General features: G+C 38.6%; 1 protein-coding gene across 3 annotated transcripts in view; it reads right to left on the bottom strand.

Moving 5' to 3' along the window:
- Positions 1-3,392: 3,392 nt before the first annotated feature.
- Shmt (serine hydroxymethyl transferase) overlaps positions 3,393-20,264 on the bottom strand; it is a 19,927-nt gene continuing 3,055 nt past the window's right edge. For all 3 annotated transcript variants that reach the window (XM_068365913.1, XM_068365915.1, XM_068365914.1), the window contains exons 3-10: positions 19,378-19,496; positions 18,244-18,419; positions 14,713-14,895; positions 12,766-12,978; positions 10,465-10,637; positions 9,678-9,852; positions 4,516-4,632; positions 3,393-3,935 (exon numbers count right to left, since the gene is read on the bottom strand). In XM_068365913.1, the coding sequence (XP_068222014.1) occupies positions 3,772-3,935; positions 4,516-4,632; positions 9,678-9,852; positions 10,465-10,637; positions 12,766-12,978; positions 14,713-14,895; positions 18,244-18,419; positions 19,378-19,496 (1,320 nt within the window). In that variant the 3' untranslated portion in view covers positions 3,393-3,771. The remainder of the gene's footprint in view (positions 3,936-4,515; positions 4,633-9,677; positions 9,853-10,464; positions 10,638-12,765; positions 12,979-14,712; positions 14,896-18,243; positions 18,420-19,377; positions 19,497-20,264) is intronic.

The raw sequence follows: 20,264 nt of genomic DNA, 5'->3' as shown, positions 1-20,264 counted from the left end.
ACTGACTGTGTGTTCCTACTTGAATATAAACTTTTGATATATCTACACCCTGTATTGGTCCTTTTAGCTCCAGATTTTTTGTTAGGTTTCCATTCTCAATATCTTGAAAGTCGATATGAAGATCATGTATTTTAAATAATTCTCTTTTATAATTAAATATTGTTACATAAAGATTTGTACAGAATATTACGGAACTAACAAACCACTGATCTTTTATGTGAATTCATCCATATTTTGTTCCTTTGGCGGTAACCTATTTGTGACGTCTTTGATCAAAGTTTGGTTTTTACTTCAGGAGCAAAGAATGTGGCCAAATGAAATTCCATCTTTTGCTCAACTTTCCTTTGCATTCAAGAGGTTTGTCGATTGTCTTTAACTCCCCAAAACTCTTCCCCTTTTGGGGGGGGGGAACTAATGATGCAAGTTTAACACCCATTCCTTCTGTTGGGGGGGTTTTCCATGACCTTTCCATAGAATGAGACCACCACTAACCTAGAGATCGGCAGAAGGTCGAGGACCATTGGCGTGTGTCCAGGAAAAAAATTCCCGAGACATCATAGAAAAGAGTATTTTGATGTTTTTGTTAGATGATGATGAATCTCACTAAATGATTATTTCAAATCTAGATATCTTCATCAACTGGCAGATAGATTTCCTACAAAGGCAATCTTATATTTGCGATTAATTCTGTCTTGAGGTTGAGTCGTCCTTCCTCGCGTTGCGAGTATAAATCCGGTTGCTTTAGGATAGACTTGTTGACAACGTTAACGACTTAAGTTTGAAGTCGCCAGTTAAATAGGATTTTGTGTCTTGCAGTGAATAGTGAAAGCATAGTGGACATTCTTGAATAAACACGGCAATTGTCAAGTTATCTACAGCTGCACGTTTAACTTTCTTTCTGCTGCGCTGTGAACTTTTTATCAATATAAGCCTCGCCTCTGATTCAGGAGCATAGCTTTTGATGGAGAACCAAGAACATAAAGTGAAAATTTGCCCATTAAACTGCGTCCACATTGCCAAATGAGGTTCTTTATTAGGCTATTCCATCTTCAGCCATGTTGGTTTAGTGGCCTTTTCCAATTTAAAGTCTGAATCCACGATGGTCTCCAGTGTTTGCTTTTTGAAGACAGAGCCAGAATTTATCCTTAATTAGTGGAATAATATTAGGGGGTTGTATGCCAGCCATTGCAATTGTCTTCATCTTGTCCCTTACTAGTATCAGACCTACGGTAATTATGTCATTTGCCGAAGGGTTTGAATCCAAGTTTGCTTTATTCTTAAGGTCAGGTTCCTCCGTATCATCTGCCCAAAGTCTGGAGGCATTTCTACTTCGAAAGTCCCTTCCCGACTCACGTTAAACTAAGTCATTTCTCAAAATCTCTCTTCTAAGATCTTGTGTAGTTCCCGGCAGCTTCAGTTCAAGTCTGGAAAGTCAGTCCGGAATATATTACCAGATTCTAAATTGTGAAACTGATGAGGTTTGGTGAAATTAAACGATAATTAAGTCGGTATGAGAGAAGTTTCTCTCGGATTACAACCATGACCTTATGTTGGAGGTATTGATTAATCTCACCGTTTCAGATCGCAATTAGTTTATCCTTAGAACGATGGAAGGATTTCCAACCGAGGCGAGATTCTGTTACTCTCAGGTGCGTCTTCGGATCGAGTCGTTCTTCCCGACGCTAAGAGTACAAACCGTCGCTTCAGAGCAAACGGAACGATGTAACGACGGTAAGTCTCGAGTCTTTTCTCAATTGAAATATGCGATTTAAGCGAGGATTATCTTTATTCTTGCACATAATGTGGCAACACTGCTGCATCTATTTGAAACGTAAAGTTGAATATCAGTTAGTTGGTAGAATCCGAAAACGTCCTTTGTTCATGTAAACGAGCACCAGAGGTCAAGATGAATCCGAGCTCAACGTAGATATTTTATTGATAAAATTGATAAACACCAAGATCAGGAGTTAGTCTTATTTAGTGTTGAAAAGGGATTATGTTTGTTGAAAGTCAGAGTTCGATACATTACGTTTGAAGTAGAGAATATCAGCAAGTTTTGATAACTATATAATATGCCTTGGTTTTCAAATGGTGTCACAGTTTCCACCAAATTTTTATATAGATATCTGTTATTTACTTATAGTTTTTGATTGAGTTTAATTTGATATAAAAATTAGGCCGTGAGCATCAAAGGCCATTTTGAGACGATTCATAAGGAAAAGCAACTCTTAACTGTTCCCCAGACATTTCCCGATGAGTTTTGCACAAATGGATATTTACCAACGCGTGTAGCAAAGCACGTTCCGCTTGCCAGAACATATCTGAGATAATATTTAATCGCAGGCGAAGCGTACGGCTGAGCAAAGAGCATTAGGTAACTTGCTCTATTATGTAACGAGATATTTGTAATATTAGGACGAAGACTGCTATGAACAACTAGACTATAGTCCATTTCTTTTATCGAGGCAGATTTGCACCGACTCGCAGCGGTGCCCTTTTAGCTCGGAAAAGTTTCCTGATCGCTAATTGGTTAGAATTATCTCGTCCAACCAATCAGCGATCAGGAAACTTTCCCGAGCTAAAAGGGCACTGCTGCGAGTCGGTGCAAATCTGCATCGCTAAAAGAAATTGACTATAGATATCCATCATGTTTTCTGTGCGTCCAGAAGTTCTGGCAAACAAAACCTTCGTTATTTTACCATGTTTCATTACTAAATCTTTAAATCTGATTATTAGCTGTAGAAATAAATGTCAAATCCGTTGAAAAAACACTAAGCTAGAAAAAATATTTTCATATTGAATATCAGATTAGCTCAAACTGTTATTTTACCTTTCAATTTAGTCGTCTAAGGTTTGAGAGATTCTGCTGTTGTGCCTAAAATCTCCAGAGAAATGTCTCCCTCCGTATTTCAGGTCAGAAATTTTAACTAACCATCTAGGCAAAAATACCTTAAGGCAGTGTCTTTCGACGGCTTAGCTGTTCCCAATCAGTCCGTGAAGAAGCCCCTGGTATAGTATGGTACTAAGACCAATTTAATTTCAAGAAGGTAAAAGAATTTACTCAGGTAAGTTCAAAGGTCGTAGCTGGTGAAGACTTCAAGAGAAAACTTTGTCAACTGTTTCAAAACCCTGTTTGTTACATTACTGATAATTAAATTCTTTATTTTATGAATATAAATTTTTTCTGACCTTTAACATTTTGTAAAATTCTCTTTTCCAACAGCATGTTTGACTAATCGTAAAGGGTGTACTGTACTCATTGAGAATCGCAACAAATTGTAATTTATAAAAACGGACGAGTTGATTATCGTTTTAGGTTTGCTGTTCTACCCAAATCGGTCACCGTTCAAGTCTTAACTACAGTAAAAGGATCTTGAAAAAAATTCTCCTCATATTCATAATAAAATATAATTTGACAAGATTACAAAAGTAATTCGTTACCAAACTAAATTGCGATACATGCAATATGTCGTATCTTCTATTGAGCAATATTATAATATGCCACTGTACCCAAATACTAATAAACATTTTGATTATGAAGTTGAAAAAGTCGTGATTAGTGGACCTGTAATTACAGTTAATAACGCCAACGTCTCCAAACTCTGGTTCGTTTCTTGGACGGTTTATTTGTGCGTAAAGGCCTTAGACATGCAGAGCCATTTTTAATTCCTATATAGTAAAATAAGCTTCCTCGTAAATATATGGCACACTCTAAAATAACGCACTACTGATGGAGACGCCATTAGACCAGCGGAAACGACAGCTCGTTCCTCAGAGCTCGTCCAGTCCAGGGATCGGGAACTTCCTGGCGAAGGCCTCGACCTGGTTCCTGAGGGAGACGACTCGCGTCTCAAACTCCTCTTCCTTCAGCACCTTCTTGAAGTCGACCAGTTTGGGACCGGACTTGGTCTGTACGTCGATGGCGATCTTGAACGCTGGAAGACGAGATCAATTATTAGTCGGTTATTAATTTAAAAGGAGAAGAATCGTTCCTTATCTATGTTAACATCATTTTCTATTAATAATTGATCTTCTAAATAGATAAAAAATGTGGCAATTTTTAACTTAATGCCCTTTGATTTGCAAAATTTGTGATTGAACACCTTACAGTATTTTCAGTATCACTGATACTGTGAGTTAATTTTTTTTTTTATCTACAATACAACTGTATTTCTTACTTTATTGATGCATAATGAACAAATACATCCTTGTATATACGGTATGAGAAAAGTATATGAATAAAATTGGCATGAGAAAAGTATATGAATAAAATTGGCATCTCAAAAACGTATATATTGTTAATAAAGAACACTGGCTCTTCCAAGATAAAAGAATTGGCCACAATTTTAACATTATAATTTTTACATAGATAACAGAAAACATCTTTATATAATATATCAAAGTTTTAAGTTTCAAAGCAAAAAAATACCAAAGTCTTGCATTTGAATGTCAATAAAAACGCCAATAGAAAATAGATGAAATTAAACGTATACTAAATTCAACGTCCAAACTTACCTTCATCGATAAACTTAACGACGGTTGCAATATCGTTCTCCTTCATGTTCCTGGTGGTCAGGGCCGGTGTGCCTAGTCGAATGCCACTAGGGTTCAGGGCCGACTTGTCGCCAGGAACTGCCGATCGGAAAGAAACATTAATCCAGATGCGAATTTTGTCTTAGAAACGAACTTAAAAATACAGGAAAAATCTTATTTAATTTATTTATTAAAGTAATTGATTTAACTTGCTTTAAGTGCAATCATGCTAAATTATGACAGTAAAAAAAAAGAGGAAAAAAAAAACTGGATACCGATGAGTAAATGGGAAGAGGCAACAACAGGTAAATTATTACGATAAAAATTGAGTACACAGTTACTACGGTGATTGCCAGACTGGGGGGGGGTTCAAGTACCACTCAAACTTATTAGTTCCTTTAGTCACTGCAACCTCACCATCCTTATAAGCTAAGGATGGGGGGAGGTTTTGGTGAGCCCGTAGGTCTGCCTGCCGAGTCATCAGCAGCCATTGCCTGGCCCTCCTTGGTCCTAGCTTGGGTGGAGAGGGTGCTTGGGCGCTGATCATATGTATATATGGTCAATCTCTAGGGCATTATCCTGCTTGCTAGGGAATGTCACTGTCCCTTGCCTCTGCCATTCATGAGTGACCTTTAAACCTTCAATCCCTAGTTTATCATGTTTAGTTTACTGATTGCAATACCTTAAGAGTCACAATTATTATTAAATGAGAAATTAATTCATAGAAGGGAGCTTTTCAGCAGACGTCTTGGGATATCGTGACTCAGATTATTTTGTGATAGCTGATTGCACGCCCTATTGGTTACATACACTAAGATATGAGATAAAAAGTCTTAAATAAAAGTAATTTGTATTTTTCCTAACTATACAAACATAAATCCTTTAAATAGTATGAATTTAGTGAAGCTGGAAATAGCCTAGGACTTGCAAGCTGGTCGAGGTCAAAACTGTAAATTGTAGAACTCTGGTTCGGAAAAAGCAAATAACTGAAAATTTGTGATTTGTTCCCACATAATAATACAAACCAACATCCTCTTTAGAGAAGATTCATCCTTAGGAATAAAGAATTCCCTATAATCAAAGTGACTGGTTTAATAAGGGAAATATTTAGAGAAGATTCATCCTTAGGAATAAAGAATTCCCTATAATCAAAGTGACTGGTTTAATAAGGGAAATATTTAGGCACTTCCCCCATTTTTGGCGGGTAGCCGACACCAACAAATGAAACAAAACAAAAAGGGGACCTCTCCTCTCTACGTTCCTCCCAGCCTGACAATGGACTCAACCGAGTTCAGCTGGTACTGCTAGGGTGGCACAGCCCACCCTCCCACATTATCCACCACAGATGAAGCTTCATAATGCCGAATCCCCTACTGCTGCTACCTCCGCGGTCATTTAAGACACCGGAGGAAGCAGCAGGGCCTTCCGGAACTGCGTCGCAATCGCTCGCCATTCATTCCTATTTCTAGCACGCTCTCATGCCCCTCTCACATCTATCCTCCTATCACCCAAAGCTTCCTTCACTCCATCCATCCACCCAGGATGGGTGGTGATTACCGTTACCCTCCTAATAACCTGATCGCTTCTTGTCCTGCGAGAAAGCTCGGTTCACGATACAGTAGAACCTTTTAGGGAGCAGCGAAGGTAGTCCGTCATACCAGACTCATGTCTTGAAGACACGGTAGATCCAATATCTCTGACTTTGTATGAAATAATCAACTGGTACTCTGCAAGGAACACAGTTCTCTCTCTTGGTAGCATCTCTGCCTGTTACTTCTTGTAAAGAAGAGACTTGAGACAGTATCAAATCTGACATTGTGGATGACTGGACTGGATCAAAGGACCTTTAGATGTTTGAGAAAGACTCGTGATAAATGAATCTGTTTGCCAAGTTGAGGCAAAGACTCGTGAGCACACACTCTTGGGGGTCTGATCCCTATACCTCTTATCTCAAGGGCTCGTGCAGGGTCAACTTGAAGGAGAAATCAAGTGACGTCCAATTGGGGACGAAGTCCGAGGGAGGGCAAAACTGTTTGAAGCTCTGTATTATTACCATGAAGAGAAAACGGTCTCGAAGTAATTCAGTGATGATAACATTAATAATTACTCAAAATGTAATTAATCTATTGTTATCATAACATGGTTGTGGAGACCGGTGTAATGTGTCTTGTACTGTATAAGGCACCACATTCATGCAATGTTGTTCCCTCGCACACACAGGATGAGCTCATTTGGAGTAAAACAGTTCCTCAACTTTTAAACATTCAAATATAAACGCAAACCCAACTGAAAACATAAATTTCAAAAGTTCATAATGAAATACATGTATATACTAAGGCACTTCCCTCAATTCTTGGGGGGTAGCCAACATCAACAAATGAAACAAAACAAAAAGGGGACCTCTACTCTCCTCCCAGCCTGACAAGGGACTCAACCGAGTTCAGCTGGTACTGCTAGGGTGCCACAGCCCACCCTCCCACATTATCCACCACAGATGAAGCTTCATAATGCTGAATCCCCTACTGCTACTACCTCCGCGGTTATCTAAGGCACCGGAGGAAGCAGCAGGGCCTACCGGAACTGCAAACTGGAGTGCGGGGAGCAGTCACTCTACCCCCAGCTCCATCTCTTTGTTGATGTCTCGCAGGATTATATACAGGAGAGGGGGTTCCGTCCCTTTTAGTCGCCTCTTACGATACGCAGGGATAACGTTGGCGCTATTCTAAGAAATGGGATTTTTTGCTTACTTTTGCAGCTGAGAATCAGGTATGCAAGTTATGTAAAACCCACCATATGACAAAATTTAACCAAATTAAACTTAAAACAGCCTTTGGGAAACTATTAAGTTTTTAAGTTAGACACTATCTGTAGTTCCAAATTCCAGCTCACCATTATTGGAGACCAATGAAGAAGGATTCATCCGAAAAGATAGCTGTTTGACTTAGATCTTTTTGTTGTAGCAGCTGAGAAAGAAGAAAGGGGTTATATCAAAAAAATGATTTTCATGTACAAAACTTGTGATAGTATGGGAACCAAAGATTTTTTCCAATTTCAATTTTCATAATTCTGCTTGAAAATCCTTTACATTTGATTCTCCATAAACATGGACGTTGTATGTATACAATACACTTGCACCAAATTCTTTCATCAACTGAAAATTATAATCCAAAAGGATATAAGTAGTAAAACAAGATACTTAGCATGAATTCTTCAGACCATTTGCTTTCTACACCTCGAACGGTGTCTAGGAAGGAAGATGATGATCGACCCCCAGACCTCAGTCGACTTCTTTGGGTCTACTATAAAGACCCAGAGAACTGTCTCGGATGACATAGAGAAAGTTTCCTCTTAGTGCTCGAGAGGGCCAAGTTTGTAAATGTCCTTTGCTTTTCAGGATTTACCAAACTCGAGGTCTAGGGAAGCGTGCAAATTCTCCTGACCAGTCGTCGATTCGGGAAGTTGCTTGAAGGCTGCTAATGGTTGCATTCTTGCACCTGGATCCCTGTTATGGCTGAGTCGATGGACAGAAGAGAAAGATCTCCCTCCTACGGCATGCAGGACTTTTATTGCTCCTCCGAAAGCAGAGGATATTGCTCATTCGCAAGAAGATCGAGGAATTATTCATAACTAGAGATCTGCGATAAAAAAATTGCCCACAGAACTTGCAACAAAGACAAATGAAGATGAGCCAGACGATGAGGAGGATCTTGAAATTCACAGTTTACAGGGTCATGCAGTGTGATGACAATGCTCCCGCAAGAGAAGGGAATGTGTTGTCACCAATGTTGTTTGTTTATTTTAAATGACAGCAATACCAGGTGATTGATATAAGACATCAGTGCCTTTCATGGGTCAGGAAGTCACTGCAGGGTAGAGAGGTGACCCCTTCTCCTGGCCCTAGCAATATTCGGGAAGTCACTGCAGGGTAGAGAGGTGGGTGACCCCTTCTCCTGGCCCTAGCAATATTCGGGAAGTCACTGCAGGGTAGAGAGGTGACCCCTTCTCCTGGCCCTAGCAATATCTAAGGATGACAAATTATCGCAAGGCCACACTAGAGAAGGAATGAGCAGCAAAAGAAAAACTGCAGGTTTGTTGCACAGAAAACTGCCACGGAAACAACTGCATATATATTATATTGATCTCTCTCCAACATGACAGCCTGCCAACACCTGTATTCAATCTAAAAGAAACTATGTGGTTAAACTCGCCTCACAAGCTCTCATTGTCGGGGTACTGGACAACCTTCGAGTTACAATTCACCAACAAACGAGTAAAATAGGAAGCAATTCGCCAACAAACGAGTAATGTAGCAGGAAAGGTCTCAACATCTACTCACACCCTCGGAGCCCTGGGACAAACACACTACCTCGACGACAGCTACCTGTCAACTCCTACAGGTATAAACAATCAAGACTCCCTCGTCATTGCGGCAGCATTTCCCAAGTCGAATTACAAAAAAAAAATCCTAAATTACTTCATTCATATATCACACAACAGTGCAATAGATTAAAACAACCTAATTATAAACGCAGTACAGCGTGTCTGTACTGAGCTGCAATCAAAATCAAACTGAGGACGGTTCCATCTGGAGGGTGGACGTGACGTACCTCCACCAGGCAGTAACTACAATGGCTGTTTCCTGTACGGTGAATTCATAATCCTATTATCCCTTTTACTCCCAAGGTAAGGTTAAATTTCGAGCACATATATTTTTTTTTAAATTGCTCCAAAAGCCTTAATTTTTGTCTATAGAGAGGTCAGGTTGGTCTCATTCTTTTGGAAAATGCCTGAAGTTTCTCATAAAGTTATCAAAAATATGCAAAAACATGTGAATAACAGTTTTGCAAGAACGTAAAAACGTACCGGTACATGTACGTCCTTTGGGGGTGAAAGGGATAAATGACAAGGTTTGGCATTTGCGTAGGAATAAAGAATTGGAAACCAAAGGAAAAAGGAGGTCGAGGGAACGGATAAAAAGTCCCCACAGGGAAAGTCATTTATATTAAACTACGCGTTTCGTTGTAGACATCACTAAATTCCATCCTTTTATTATACCTCCATTCCCCTGTTCAGCCACTTCTAACTTTACTTCCTAAGGCAAATTAGCTTCAACTGAAGAGAATAAAATAGACCAAAAAACAGACCTGTATTTTTGTTGCAGGCGATCGAAACGTCTTCCAAGATCTTCTCGGCCTTGCCTCCGGACAGACCGACAGATTTCATGTTGACCCAGACCAGGTGGTTGTCGGTACCTCCCGTGACGATCCTGTAGCCGGCTTCCTTGAGGCCGCTGGCAAGGGCCTGGGCGTTTTTGATGACCTGGAAGATGTCGGAAAAGTTAAACGACGTAAAAAGTCGAGATATACAAATGATAAGATACAGATTATGAATGAGGACCATGAATAGAAGCCTATGTGGAATGAGAAGGTTTCGCCATGAGGAATGAAGAAGGCTAGTTGCATGACTTCTAAAAAGCCGTTAACCCTTTTACCCCCAGGCTATTTGGAAATTTCCAACCCTTAACCCCCAGGGGGTTATTTTTTTCCCAGCATATTTTGCAGTATATACTTTTTTTAAATTGCTCTAACAGGATTAATTTTTGTCAAAGAGAGGTCAGGTTGGTCTCATTCTCTTGGAAAATGCCTGAATTTTCTCACAAAAGGGATGGCTTTTCTGAAACGTACCAGTACGTCCTTTGGGGGTAAAAGGGTTAAGAGTAATTTAGTGCAGTTAAGAAAAGCAATTTCACGCCAACCGAAAGTACAAAAAGACTGTAATCATTAGAATGAGATATTTAAAATTTATACCGGGTATAGTATGACTATCATATACTCCACTGAAAAACTACCGGATTTTAAAAGTCCAACAATTATCTACAATAAAGTTGAGACTAAAAGAATCAAAATACACGATCTACGTCTATCGGTTTACCTGCTGCTGATACTCCTTGAAGGTAGGATCGGCCGCTTGCCGCATGGCCACGGCCACTCCCGCGATCTGATGGTTGTGCGGCCCTCCCTGGAGGCCGGGGAAGACGGCCTGGTTGATCTTGTCCTCGTAATCGTACATGATTGGCTGTCCGGTCTTGTCGACTCCCTTCTGACCTGGAGAATTTAAAATAAAAAATTTAGTTTCCTTAAAAATATTTGTTGATCGTTATATGTATTGAATAAAATTCTCAGATTTACACTATATAAAATAAATTTATTTATTTATTTATTAATATTTATTGATCATTATGTTCAGGCTGGGAGGAACGTAGAGATTAGAGGTCCCCTTTTTGTTTTTGTTTCTTTTGTTGATGTCGGCTACCCCCAAAACTTGGGGGAAGTGCCTTGGTATATGTATGTATGTATGTTTAGTATTAGAGAAAATGGTATATGTATGTATGTATGTTTAGTATTAGAGAAAACTCTTAACTTTAAACTGTATTAAATAGATTGGTTTGAAGCTAAACTAAAAGGCCTTCAAGTTACAAATATTATTCTCAAATTTAAACTATATAAAATGGACTGGTTTGAAGGTAAACTATATTAAATATTTTTTGGCTTCTCTACTTTTTGGTTTGTAAATTACAGGCCGAATTAGGAAACGGATTTTGAGCGAAGCGAAAAACCTATTTTTGGGTGAGATAGCCATGTCGTCCTGATGGAAGTTCCTTTAGGCAGCTTCCTACTGTATTTCTGCGAGTGATATTACAAGAGAATTACTGTCGGGTATCAGGGGGTTCTAACCCCCAGAACGACTATCCAAAGATATCGTGTATAATGCGGGACGTATCTGTAGGTAACCATAGATATCTGCACCCCCAATAGACTTTACCCAGTCTAGGAAACTAAGGAGAAGGATAAGTGAGGAGCCAATACATATCCTCTCTCCCTATGGTGCCCCTGTTCGTCTCTGATGCCTCATTTAAAATATAATTATTATTATTACTAGCTAAGCTACAACCCGAGTTAGAAAAGCAGGATGCTATAAAGGGCTTGAACAGGGGGGAAAATAGCCCAGTGAGGAAACAAAATAAATTATATGAATAAAGAATATAAAATAACTTAAGATCAGTAACAAGTATAAAACTGATCTCTTCTATAAACTATGAAGAGACTCATGTCAGCCTGTTCGACATAAAAACATTCGCTGCAAGTTTGAGCTTTTGAAGTTCCAATGATTTAACAGCCTAAGATCATTCCATAATTTGTTTCTATGATTATCAACTCTACTATTTACACTTCGCGCTATGGTGGGTGATCTCGGCCATGACATGCAACCTTTTTAGGGCAAGCATTGCCGTTAAGTGTCCATATATGTTGGTGTTTCTTTGGGTAACTAACAAAAGAACAGAGATAAAAAGAAACTGAATATGGCATTAGATAGCTAATTAAATCCTCTATATAACTACGTAACCCAAAAATACACCAACTACGTCGTTGGATCTTTAGAGGGATAATAAAAGATAAACCTTTAACGTCCGTCATCTGTCAAACTTGTTTAAACATATCTTTGAGCAAAATGAAAATAGTCTTTAAATATGCCATTCATGAATGACCTACTACAGCATTATTATTACTATTACTTGCTAAGCTACAACCCTAGTTGGAAAAGCAGGATGCTATAAGCCCAGGGGCCCCAACGGGGTTAAATAGTCCAGAGAGGAAAGGAAATAAAGAAAAATAAAATATTTCAAGTATAGTAACAACATTAAAATAAATATTTCCTTTATAAATTATAAAAACTTCAACAAAATAAGAGGAAGAGAAATTAGACAGAACAGCGTGCCCGAGTGTACCCTCAAGCAAGAGAACTCTAACCCAAGACAGTGGAAGGCCATGGTACAGAGGCTACGGCACTACAGTAATATCGAGGTTCACTAACCGCTTCCTTAGCACAGCGAGGACTTATAAATGTTACATCTAATTCTTAATCCCGGACTTCTCTTTATATTGCATGTTTTTTAAGGTAAATAGGTTTTTTATATCTTTCATATTGTAATTATTTTAAATAGTTATTCTTGGCTTAAGAAAGATTAAATTTATTCAGGTAATAAGGAAAATATGAAAAATTATAAAAATTTAAAAAAAATCATGATCAATCTCGCGCAGTGAAAGACCAATTATACCGCAGATCTCAGCGTCTACTTTGTAATTGAAAGTCTGAGACATCCGAGGAAATACTCTATCCCAAAACGGTAACGGAACCATAAACCCCAATAAAAACATAAAAGGAAGAACTCGCCTCTCCTGTAAAATATGACGCCACTCCGAGGTCCCCTCAGCGTCTTGTGCGTCGTGGTGGTGACGACGTCGCAGTGCTCAAACGGATTGCTGGTCAGCCCTGTGGCCACCAGGCCGCTGACGTGGGACATGTCCGCCATGAGCAGGGAGCCGTTCTCGTCGCAGATCTGCCGGAAGCGGGCGTAGTCCAAGTGGCGGGGGTAGCAGCTGACGCCTGGGGAAGAGAGAGAGAGAGAGTGAGAGTGAGTTAACAGCTGACACCTGGGGAAGAGAGAGAGTGAGTTAACAGCTGACACCTGGGGAAGAGAGAGAGTGAGTTAACAGCTGACACCTGGGGAAGAGGAAGAGAGAGAGAGAGAGAGAGTGAGTTAACAGCTGATGCCTGGGGAAGAGAGAGAGAGAGAGATAATTAATGTTCACTTGTCCGGTTTTTAATATTTTAACTTTATATTTTATTATCATAAGATTTTTTATAATTGATTTTCACCTTGAACTGCACTTTTCTTCTTACAATTTACAAACTTATAACTATCTTTACTTATACTTTAACCGTTTTGATTTTATGTCGAACAGCAAATTCATGCTTATTAACCAAAGCATTATTTCTTAATTGATTTCATTATATTCAACAGTAAAGAAATAAAAAATTAATCACAAAGTTTTTATCAATTTTCAAACGGAAAGAGAAACAGCGGAGAGATACTCTCGTCGAGGAGTGCTAAACAGTTAAATGTATTAACGAGGAGTGCTAAACAGTTAAATGTATTAACGAGGAGTGCTAAACAGTTAAATGTATTAATAACCTGTTAAATTTTCAGTGATACGAGATTTTCAAACTAATTTGCAATGGAAATTGAATACCGTAAATTCTTTATAATCAATATATATATTAAAATAAGCTAAATTACATTTTGGTCCCGAAAACTCTAGAAATAATGTAATCACTTAGAGATTTCTTGTTTTAGTCATCAAAGGGGAAAAGGAATTATTGTCATAAATTCTAATTTTCGTTTCAACATTATGGTGTAATTTTAACCCTTTTACCCCCAAAGGACGTACAGGTACATTTAAAAAAACTCATCCCTTTACCCCCATGGACGTACCAGTACGTCCTTGCAAAAAAAACTGCTACTTACATTTATTTTTGCATATTTTTGATAATTTTTTGAGAAACTTCAGGCATTTTCCAAGAGATTGAGACCAACCTGACCTCTCTATGATGAAAATTAAGGCTGTTAGAGCAATTTAAGAAATAATATATTGTAAAATGTGCTTGAAAAAAAAAAAGCCTGGTGGTTAAGGGTTGGAAAGTTCCAAATAGCCTGGGGGTAAAAGCGTTAAAACCTTTATTTATCGTATAATGGTAATAAATAATAAGTCAGAATGATGTATATCAGTTTGTGTGAGCTATCTTCTGAGGGTGTTGGAACTCAAAAGTGGGCAATTGAAAAAAGGCCTCGGACACTCCAATTCATGTCTGGGATTTGGCCAGTTTTCATCACGCTGACCAGTACGGATTGGTGATGGCGGGAGAGTTTTATCTAATCGCTCACAGCAAACACAACCTAGTATGGGTGGCCTTGACTGTAGTCCATTTCTTTTAGCGAGGCAGATTTGCACCGACTCGCAGCGGTGCCCTTTTAGCTCGGAAAAGTTTCCTGATCGCTGATTGGTTAGAATTATCTCGTCCAACCAATCCGCGATCAGGAAACTTTTCCGAGCTAAAAGGGCACCGCTGCGAGTCGGTGCAAATCTGCCTTGCTAAAAGAAATGGACTATAGTACAGCTTTGTTGATCATGGCGATACGCAAGCCCTTTAACTACGTTAAGGTATCTAAAAACTTTTGCATTGGTTTATAGAAATGTGTAAGTCTAAAACTGCTATGAAAATAGAAGATAATTAGCAACTTTGGAACGGTAAACCGAACTAGCAGAAAACTCCGCCCACCTGCGATGATCATCCTGGGCTTGAACAGGCGAGCGTTGTCCTGAAGCTGATCGTAATCTATGAGCTCAGTCGACAGGTTGATCTTGTAAGGCATCGACTCGAAGAAGATGGACGTGGCCGAGACCTTCTTCGTGGCCGTGTAGAAGCCGTGGGTCAGGTGGCCGCCGTCGGGGAGGTCCAGACCTGCGATAAATGGAGACCGTTTTAAACTACTGATAAAACCAGACTCTTAACTTTCAGATACTTTTGGTAAGCAAGGTCATATAAGTAACATTTTTGGCAAAAATAGATATTTTGTTAAAATAATTTATAATTTCATTTTACAGATTTGTGAACAAATACATCATGATAATAAAAAATGATACGCAAAGAAATGTGATTTCTTCATTTCCTATAAACATGTTTGGCAAAAATAGATATTTTGTTAAAATAATTTATAATCATATAATTTTACCGATTTGTGAACAAATACATCGTGATAATAAAAAATGATACACAAAGAAATGTGATTTCTTCATTTCCTGGTAAAACAATATATTAGTTACATGATTTTAATGTGGTATATGATGGAAAAATACAGTAAGTGGAACATGAATTATCAAGGATACAGTGAGTAACGTAACATTAGCAATTCAAGATATTGGTTGGCGTGCATTTTCATACACTCAAATATGAACCAAGTTTGAAGTCTCTGTGACAACGATGTTCAAACTTCTGGCTGATTATGTGAACTGGACATTTTGCTAGACATGACCTTAACCTTCTAAAATTTAATCATTTCTAGCTTTTACTTAAGTAAATCACTGCAAGTTTCATTCCTCTACGATTGAAATTGTGGTCAGGAAGCTGTTCACAAACAAACAAACACACACACAGAAGGTAAAACATCACCTCCTTCCAACTTTGTTGGCGAAGGTAATGAACGCCATATAGAAAAGCTCTCCATATTCTAATTCGGAAACAGCAAAATCACCTTTCCACCTTACAGTAAAAGGAGTTTAAAAATGCCTCGACCTTGGAGCCTACTTTAACCCCCATGACATAATAGCGGTCGACCATCTTTTGAGTAGTTAACGAGGTATGAGTATGCTTAATTCGAGCTGAAAGACATCTGGGTCAGACGGGGATGTCTGTAAAATTTACGTCACGGGAGACAGACATCTGGGAAGTCTAGACTCTTGGTGATACTACAATTTTGGTTGGCTCATTGAGAGTAAAAATATAGTCACCGTCATATTCAATCTTCAACGGATGGAATACGTCCGCAGATTATATAATTTGGTGTTATTATTATTATTACTATGAAGGCTACAACCCTAGTTGGAAAAGCAAGATGCTATAAGCCCAGGGGCTCCAACAAGGAAAAATAGCCCAGTGAGGAAACGAAATGAGGAAATAAATAAATGAAGAGAACAAATTAACAATAAATCATACTAAAAAAAGTAACAACGTCAAAACAGACATGTCATATATAAACTATTAACAACGTCAAAAAGAGATATGTCATATATAAACTATAAAAAGACTCATGTCAGCCTGGTCAACATAAAAACATTTGTTCCAACTTTGAACTTCCTTATATATAATACACCTTGATTACAAACATCAACAGTTCTATTTATATATAACGGATTTTGAGCGAAGCGAAAAATCTATTTTTGGGTGAGATAGCCATGTCGTCCTGATGGAAGGGTACTCGCGACAGAAGTTAGAATACTGGAAATCTTTAGTTTAATTCTCTGGGGATATCCACTGTGGTCATATATACCCTTTGGAAGCTACTAAAGGAACCTTCCATCAGGACGACATGGCCGGAGCCCAAAAAAGAATACATTAATTTATACATCTGTATTCCTATTTTTGAAAGACCTAATTAACAATACTGTATTTAAGAAAGAACAGGCCAACATATTTTTCAATATTTTTAATATTTTTTTATTATTATTTTTAAATCTACAACTTATATTTTCTCAAAAAAAAAATAAATGAACATGATAGAGGGATATTAGCGTTCATTTTGGCACAGAAATGAATTAAAACGCTGACTCAAATTAAAGACTCGTGGAATTCGAACATAAAATTATTTATTATTATTATTACTAGCTAAACTACAACTAATTAAAAGCAGGATGCTATAAACCCGAAGGACTACATTAGGGAAAAATAGCCCAGTGAGGAAAGGAAATAAGGAAGTAAAACTATAAGAGAAGTTATGAATTAATATATTGAAGAGATACTTATGTTAACCTATTCAACAAAAATATAATCTACAATGATTATATTCTTTAATAAAAGAATATTCCCTTAAAAAATTGATGTCAGAAATTTATGAAGGAAAATAATCAACGTATTTCTATGTCGATCATGAAAAAAAAACTCATTGCCTATGACATGTCTGTTTTGACGTTGTTACTTATTTTAGAATGATTTATTGTTAATTTGTTCTCTTCATTTATCTATTTCCTTATTTCCTTTCCTCACTGGGCTATTTTTCCCTGTAGGAACCCCTGGGCTTATAGCATCTTGCTTTTCCAACTAGGGTTGTAGCTTGGATAGTGATAATAATAATAATAATAATAAAAATGTTGATCAGTAAGTTTACTGCGTATACATATATTTATTTCCTTAATTTCTTTCCTCACTGGGCTATTTTTCCCTGCTGGAGCCCCTAGGCTTTTAGCATCTTGCTTTTCCAACTAGGGTTGTAGCTTGGCTAGTAATAATAATAATAATAGTCAACGAGAAAGGCAAACCAATGTCGTCTTCTGTCCTAATCACATATAAATTTTCTAAAACTAATCGGATAAGGAAATAGATTAGTTTAACCAAGCTAATATAAGTGCGAACAAGATTGCAAAGGGAAAATAGCCCAGAGAGGAAAGGAAACAAACTACAAGAGAAGTAATGAACAATATAAAATATTTTAAGAACAGTAACACAAACTTTTCTTCCATATATAGACTATAAAAACTTTAAAAAAATGCAAGAGAAAGAGAAATAAGATGGATAAGTGTGCCCGAGTGTACCCTCAAGCAAGAGAACTCTAACCCAAGACAGCAGAAGATAATGGTACAGAGGCTATGTCACTACCCAAGACTAGATAACAATGGTATGATTTTCGAGTGTCCTTCTAGAAGAGCTGCTTACAATAGCTAAAGAGTCTCTTCTACCCTTACCAAAGGAAAGTAGCCACTGAACAATTATTATTATTACTAGCTAAGCTACAACCTAATTGCAAAAGCAGGATGCTATAAGCTCAAGAGCTCCAACAGGGAAAATAGCCCAGTGAGGAAAGGAAATAAACAAATTGCAAGAGAAGAAATAACGCTCTCCGCGTTGTCAAGTGAAAAGGCCAGACTATTCGGTGTATGTGTAGGCATATGTGAGCTGTAACCAGAGAGAGGGATCCAATGTAGTCCTGTCTGGCCAGTCAAAGGACCCCATAACTCTCTAGTGGTAGTTATCTTAATGGGTGGCTGGTGCCCCGGCCAACTACGGCCAACCTACCACAACAAAATACCGTTATCTTACCCATGATACGTCCATGTGGTTCCACCAATGCCGTGTAGACAGCGAAGTTGGCCGGAGAGCCGGAATAAGGCTGCACGTTAACGCCCCACTTCTCGGGGTCCAGTCCGAAGGCTTTTAGACAACGCTCCTTGCAGAGGGTCTCGATCTCGTCGATGTGTTCGTTGCCTCCGTAATACCTGGGAGAAGAAATATTTTATCGGTACTTTCTTCGTACATATAATATAAAGTATCTTTTTTCCTACAGTTATCTCTACATCGAAGGGTCGGTTATAATTTGGCAGTTTTTTACAATAGCACGGCCTTGCAGTTATCAACCAAAGTTATTGGCAGTGATTTTAACCTTTGACTATATAGTCTGCGAGGCAAGAGTTTCCACAGATATTGGGAGGTGTGCTAGTTGCCTCCTTAATACCTGGAAGAAATATCTTATTGGCATTCTTCTAAAATACTGTTTACAATATCAGCTATGTTAAGAGTATAGATAAAAGCATAACTTATTTTTCTTCTTCTTTGCCACAGTTATTAGCACTTAACCAATTCTTAAAAAGCAACAACAAGGCAGATGACGTCCTTTCAGTCACTCTCTGCAACACACCAGACCTACTTGCACTACATTGACTTTAATAAACCTTATTAGTAGTGTCTTTTGGAAGAAATCACAAATTCAATAGTCTTTATTTCTATAATGCATTCGTTTGTCTTCTAACTATACATCATACATACATCCATATACCAAGGCACTTCCCCCAATTTTGTTGGGTAGCCGACATCAACCTGAAACAAAAAAGGGGACCTCTCCTCTCTACGTTCCTCCCAGCCTGACAAGGGACTCAACCGAGTTCGGCTGGTACTGCTAGGGTGCCACAGCCCACCCTCCCACATTATCCACCACAGATGAAGCTTCATAATGCTGAATCCCCTATACTATACATAGCTATATTGAATTATCCCTGTATCTTTTAAATTCTTTTTGTACACATTTAATATTACAATACTGTACTTTACAACAGAACACGTTCCTTCAAGCAGACTACATTAACTACATTCCATGCCGTCCTTATCAACGCCTCTCGGTCAAGGACGAGTCCCCCCCTGAAATCTACCCGAGAGAACGACGTGGCGGAAACGACCTACCTCTGACCGACCATTCCCTCCGAGTACTTGTTGGTGAGGCACGAGGAGAGGCAGTCGTTGACGGCGCGGGACGTGTAGTTCTCCGAGGCGATCATCTCCAGGCCTCGGAACTGCCTATCCTGAAATGTGGAAATCTAGATAGTTTGGGGTCTGTGAGGATATTCACCTGACTATAACTGAAGGAAAAAACTGCCTTAACACTTATGTCAAATTTTTAACTTCAATAGAAGATTGAAAGATAGTTAGCGAGAGTGAAGGAACACTTCTTGGCCCCCTCAGATGCCTACAGTGTACCATGCAGGCTGCACTGTAAGCACTAACCACCTACAAGGACTTCAGTGTTTCATTTGAACTGGCTAAATACTAAAATAAGAAAGTTCTAAAATATGTACAATTGGTTTCGTTAGTTCCGCTACAATTTAAAGGTTACACGTGAGTGCCCAAGGAAAGGGATAGACCAATGCCCTAGAGACCAGGGAGGGCCAGACAATGGCTGCTAATGACTTAGCAGGTAGACCTATAAGCTACCACCTATCCCTAGCTCACAAGGATGGTGAGGTTGCAGACACTAATGGCACGAACGAGACTATCGATATCGGGTGGGTCTTGAACCCCTGTCAAACAGATTGACAGACCAGGATGTTTCTAATAGGCTCCCATAAGGTAATGGTGTGTTTATTAAACTAGAAAACCATAGCGCAGACCTCCACCACGGCAGCTCATGTCTCGAAACCAGCTTGCCTTTCCCAGAATCAATTTAAACTGTAAAGCGTATTTTTTGATAGACCTTTCGCTCGACCTTGACCTTTCAACTAGGAATTTCAAAATTGAATCAATTTCAAGTCTCAAAATAAAAATTCGTGAAAGTTTCACTATATGAGTAAGTT

Source organism: Palaemon carinicauda, chromosome 43 (genome assembly GCF_036898095.1).
Source record: "Palaemon carinicauda isolate YSFRI2023 chromosome 43, ASM3689809v2, whole genome shotgun sequence".
Classification (NCBI taxonomy): domain Eukaryota; kingdom Metazoa; phylum Arthropoda; class Malacostraca; order Decapoda; family Palaemonidae; genus Palaemon; species Palaemon carinicauda.
The sequence above is the reverse complement of the archived record's forward strand: the minus strand, read 5'-3'. Positions and strand labels throughout refer to the sequence as shown.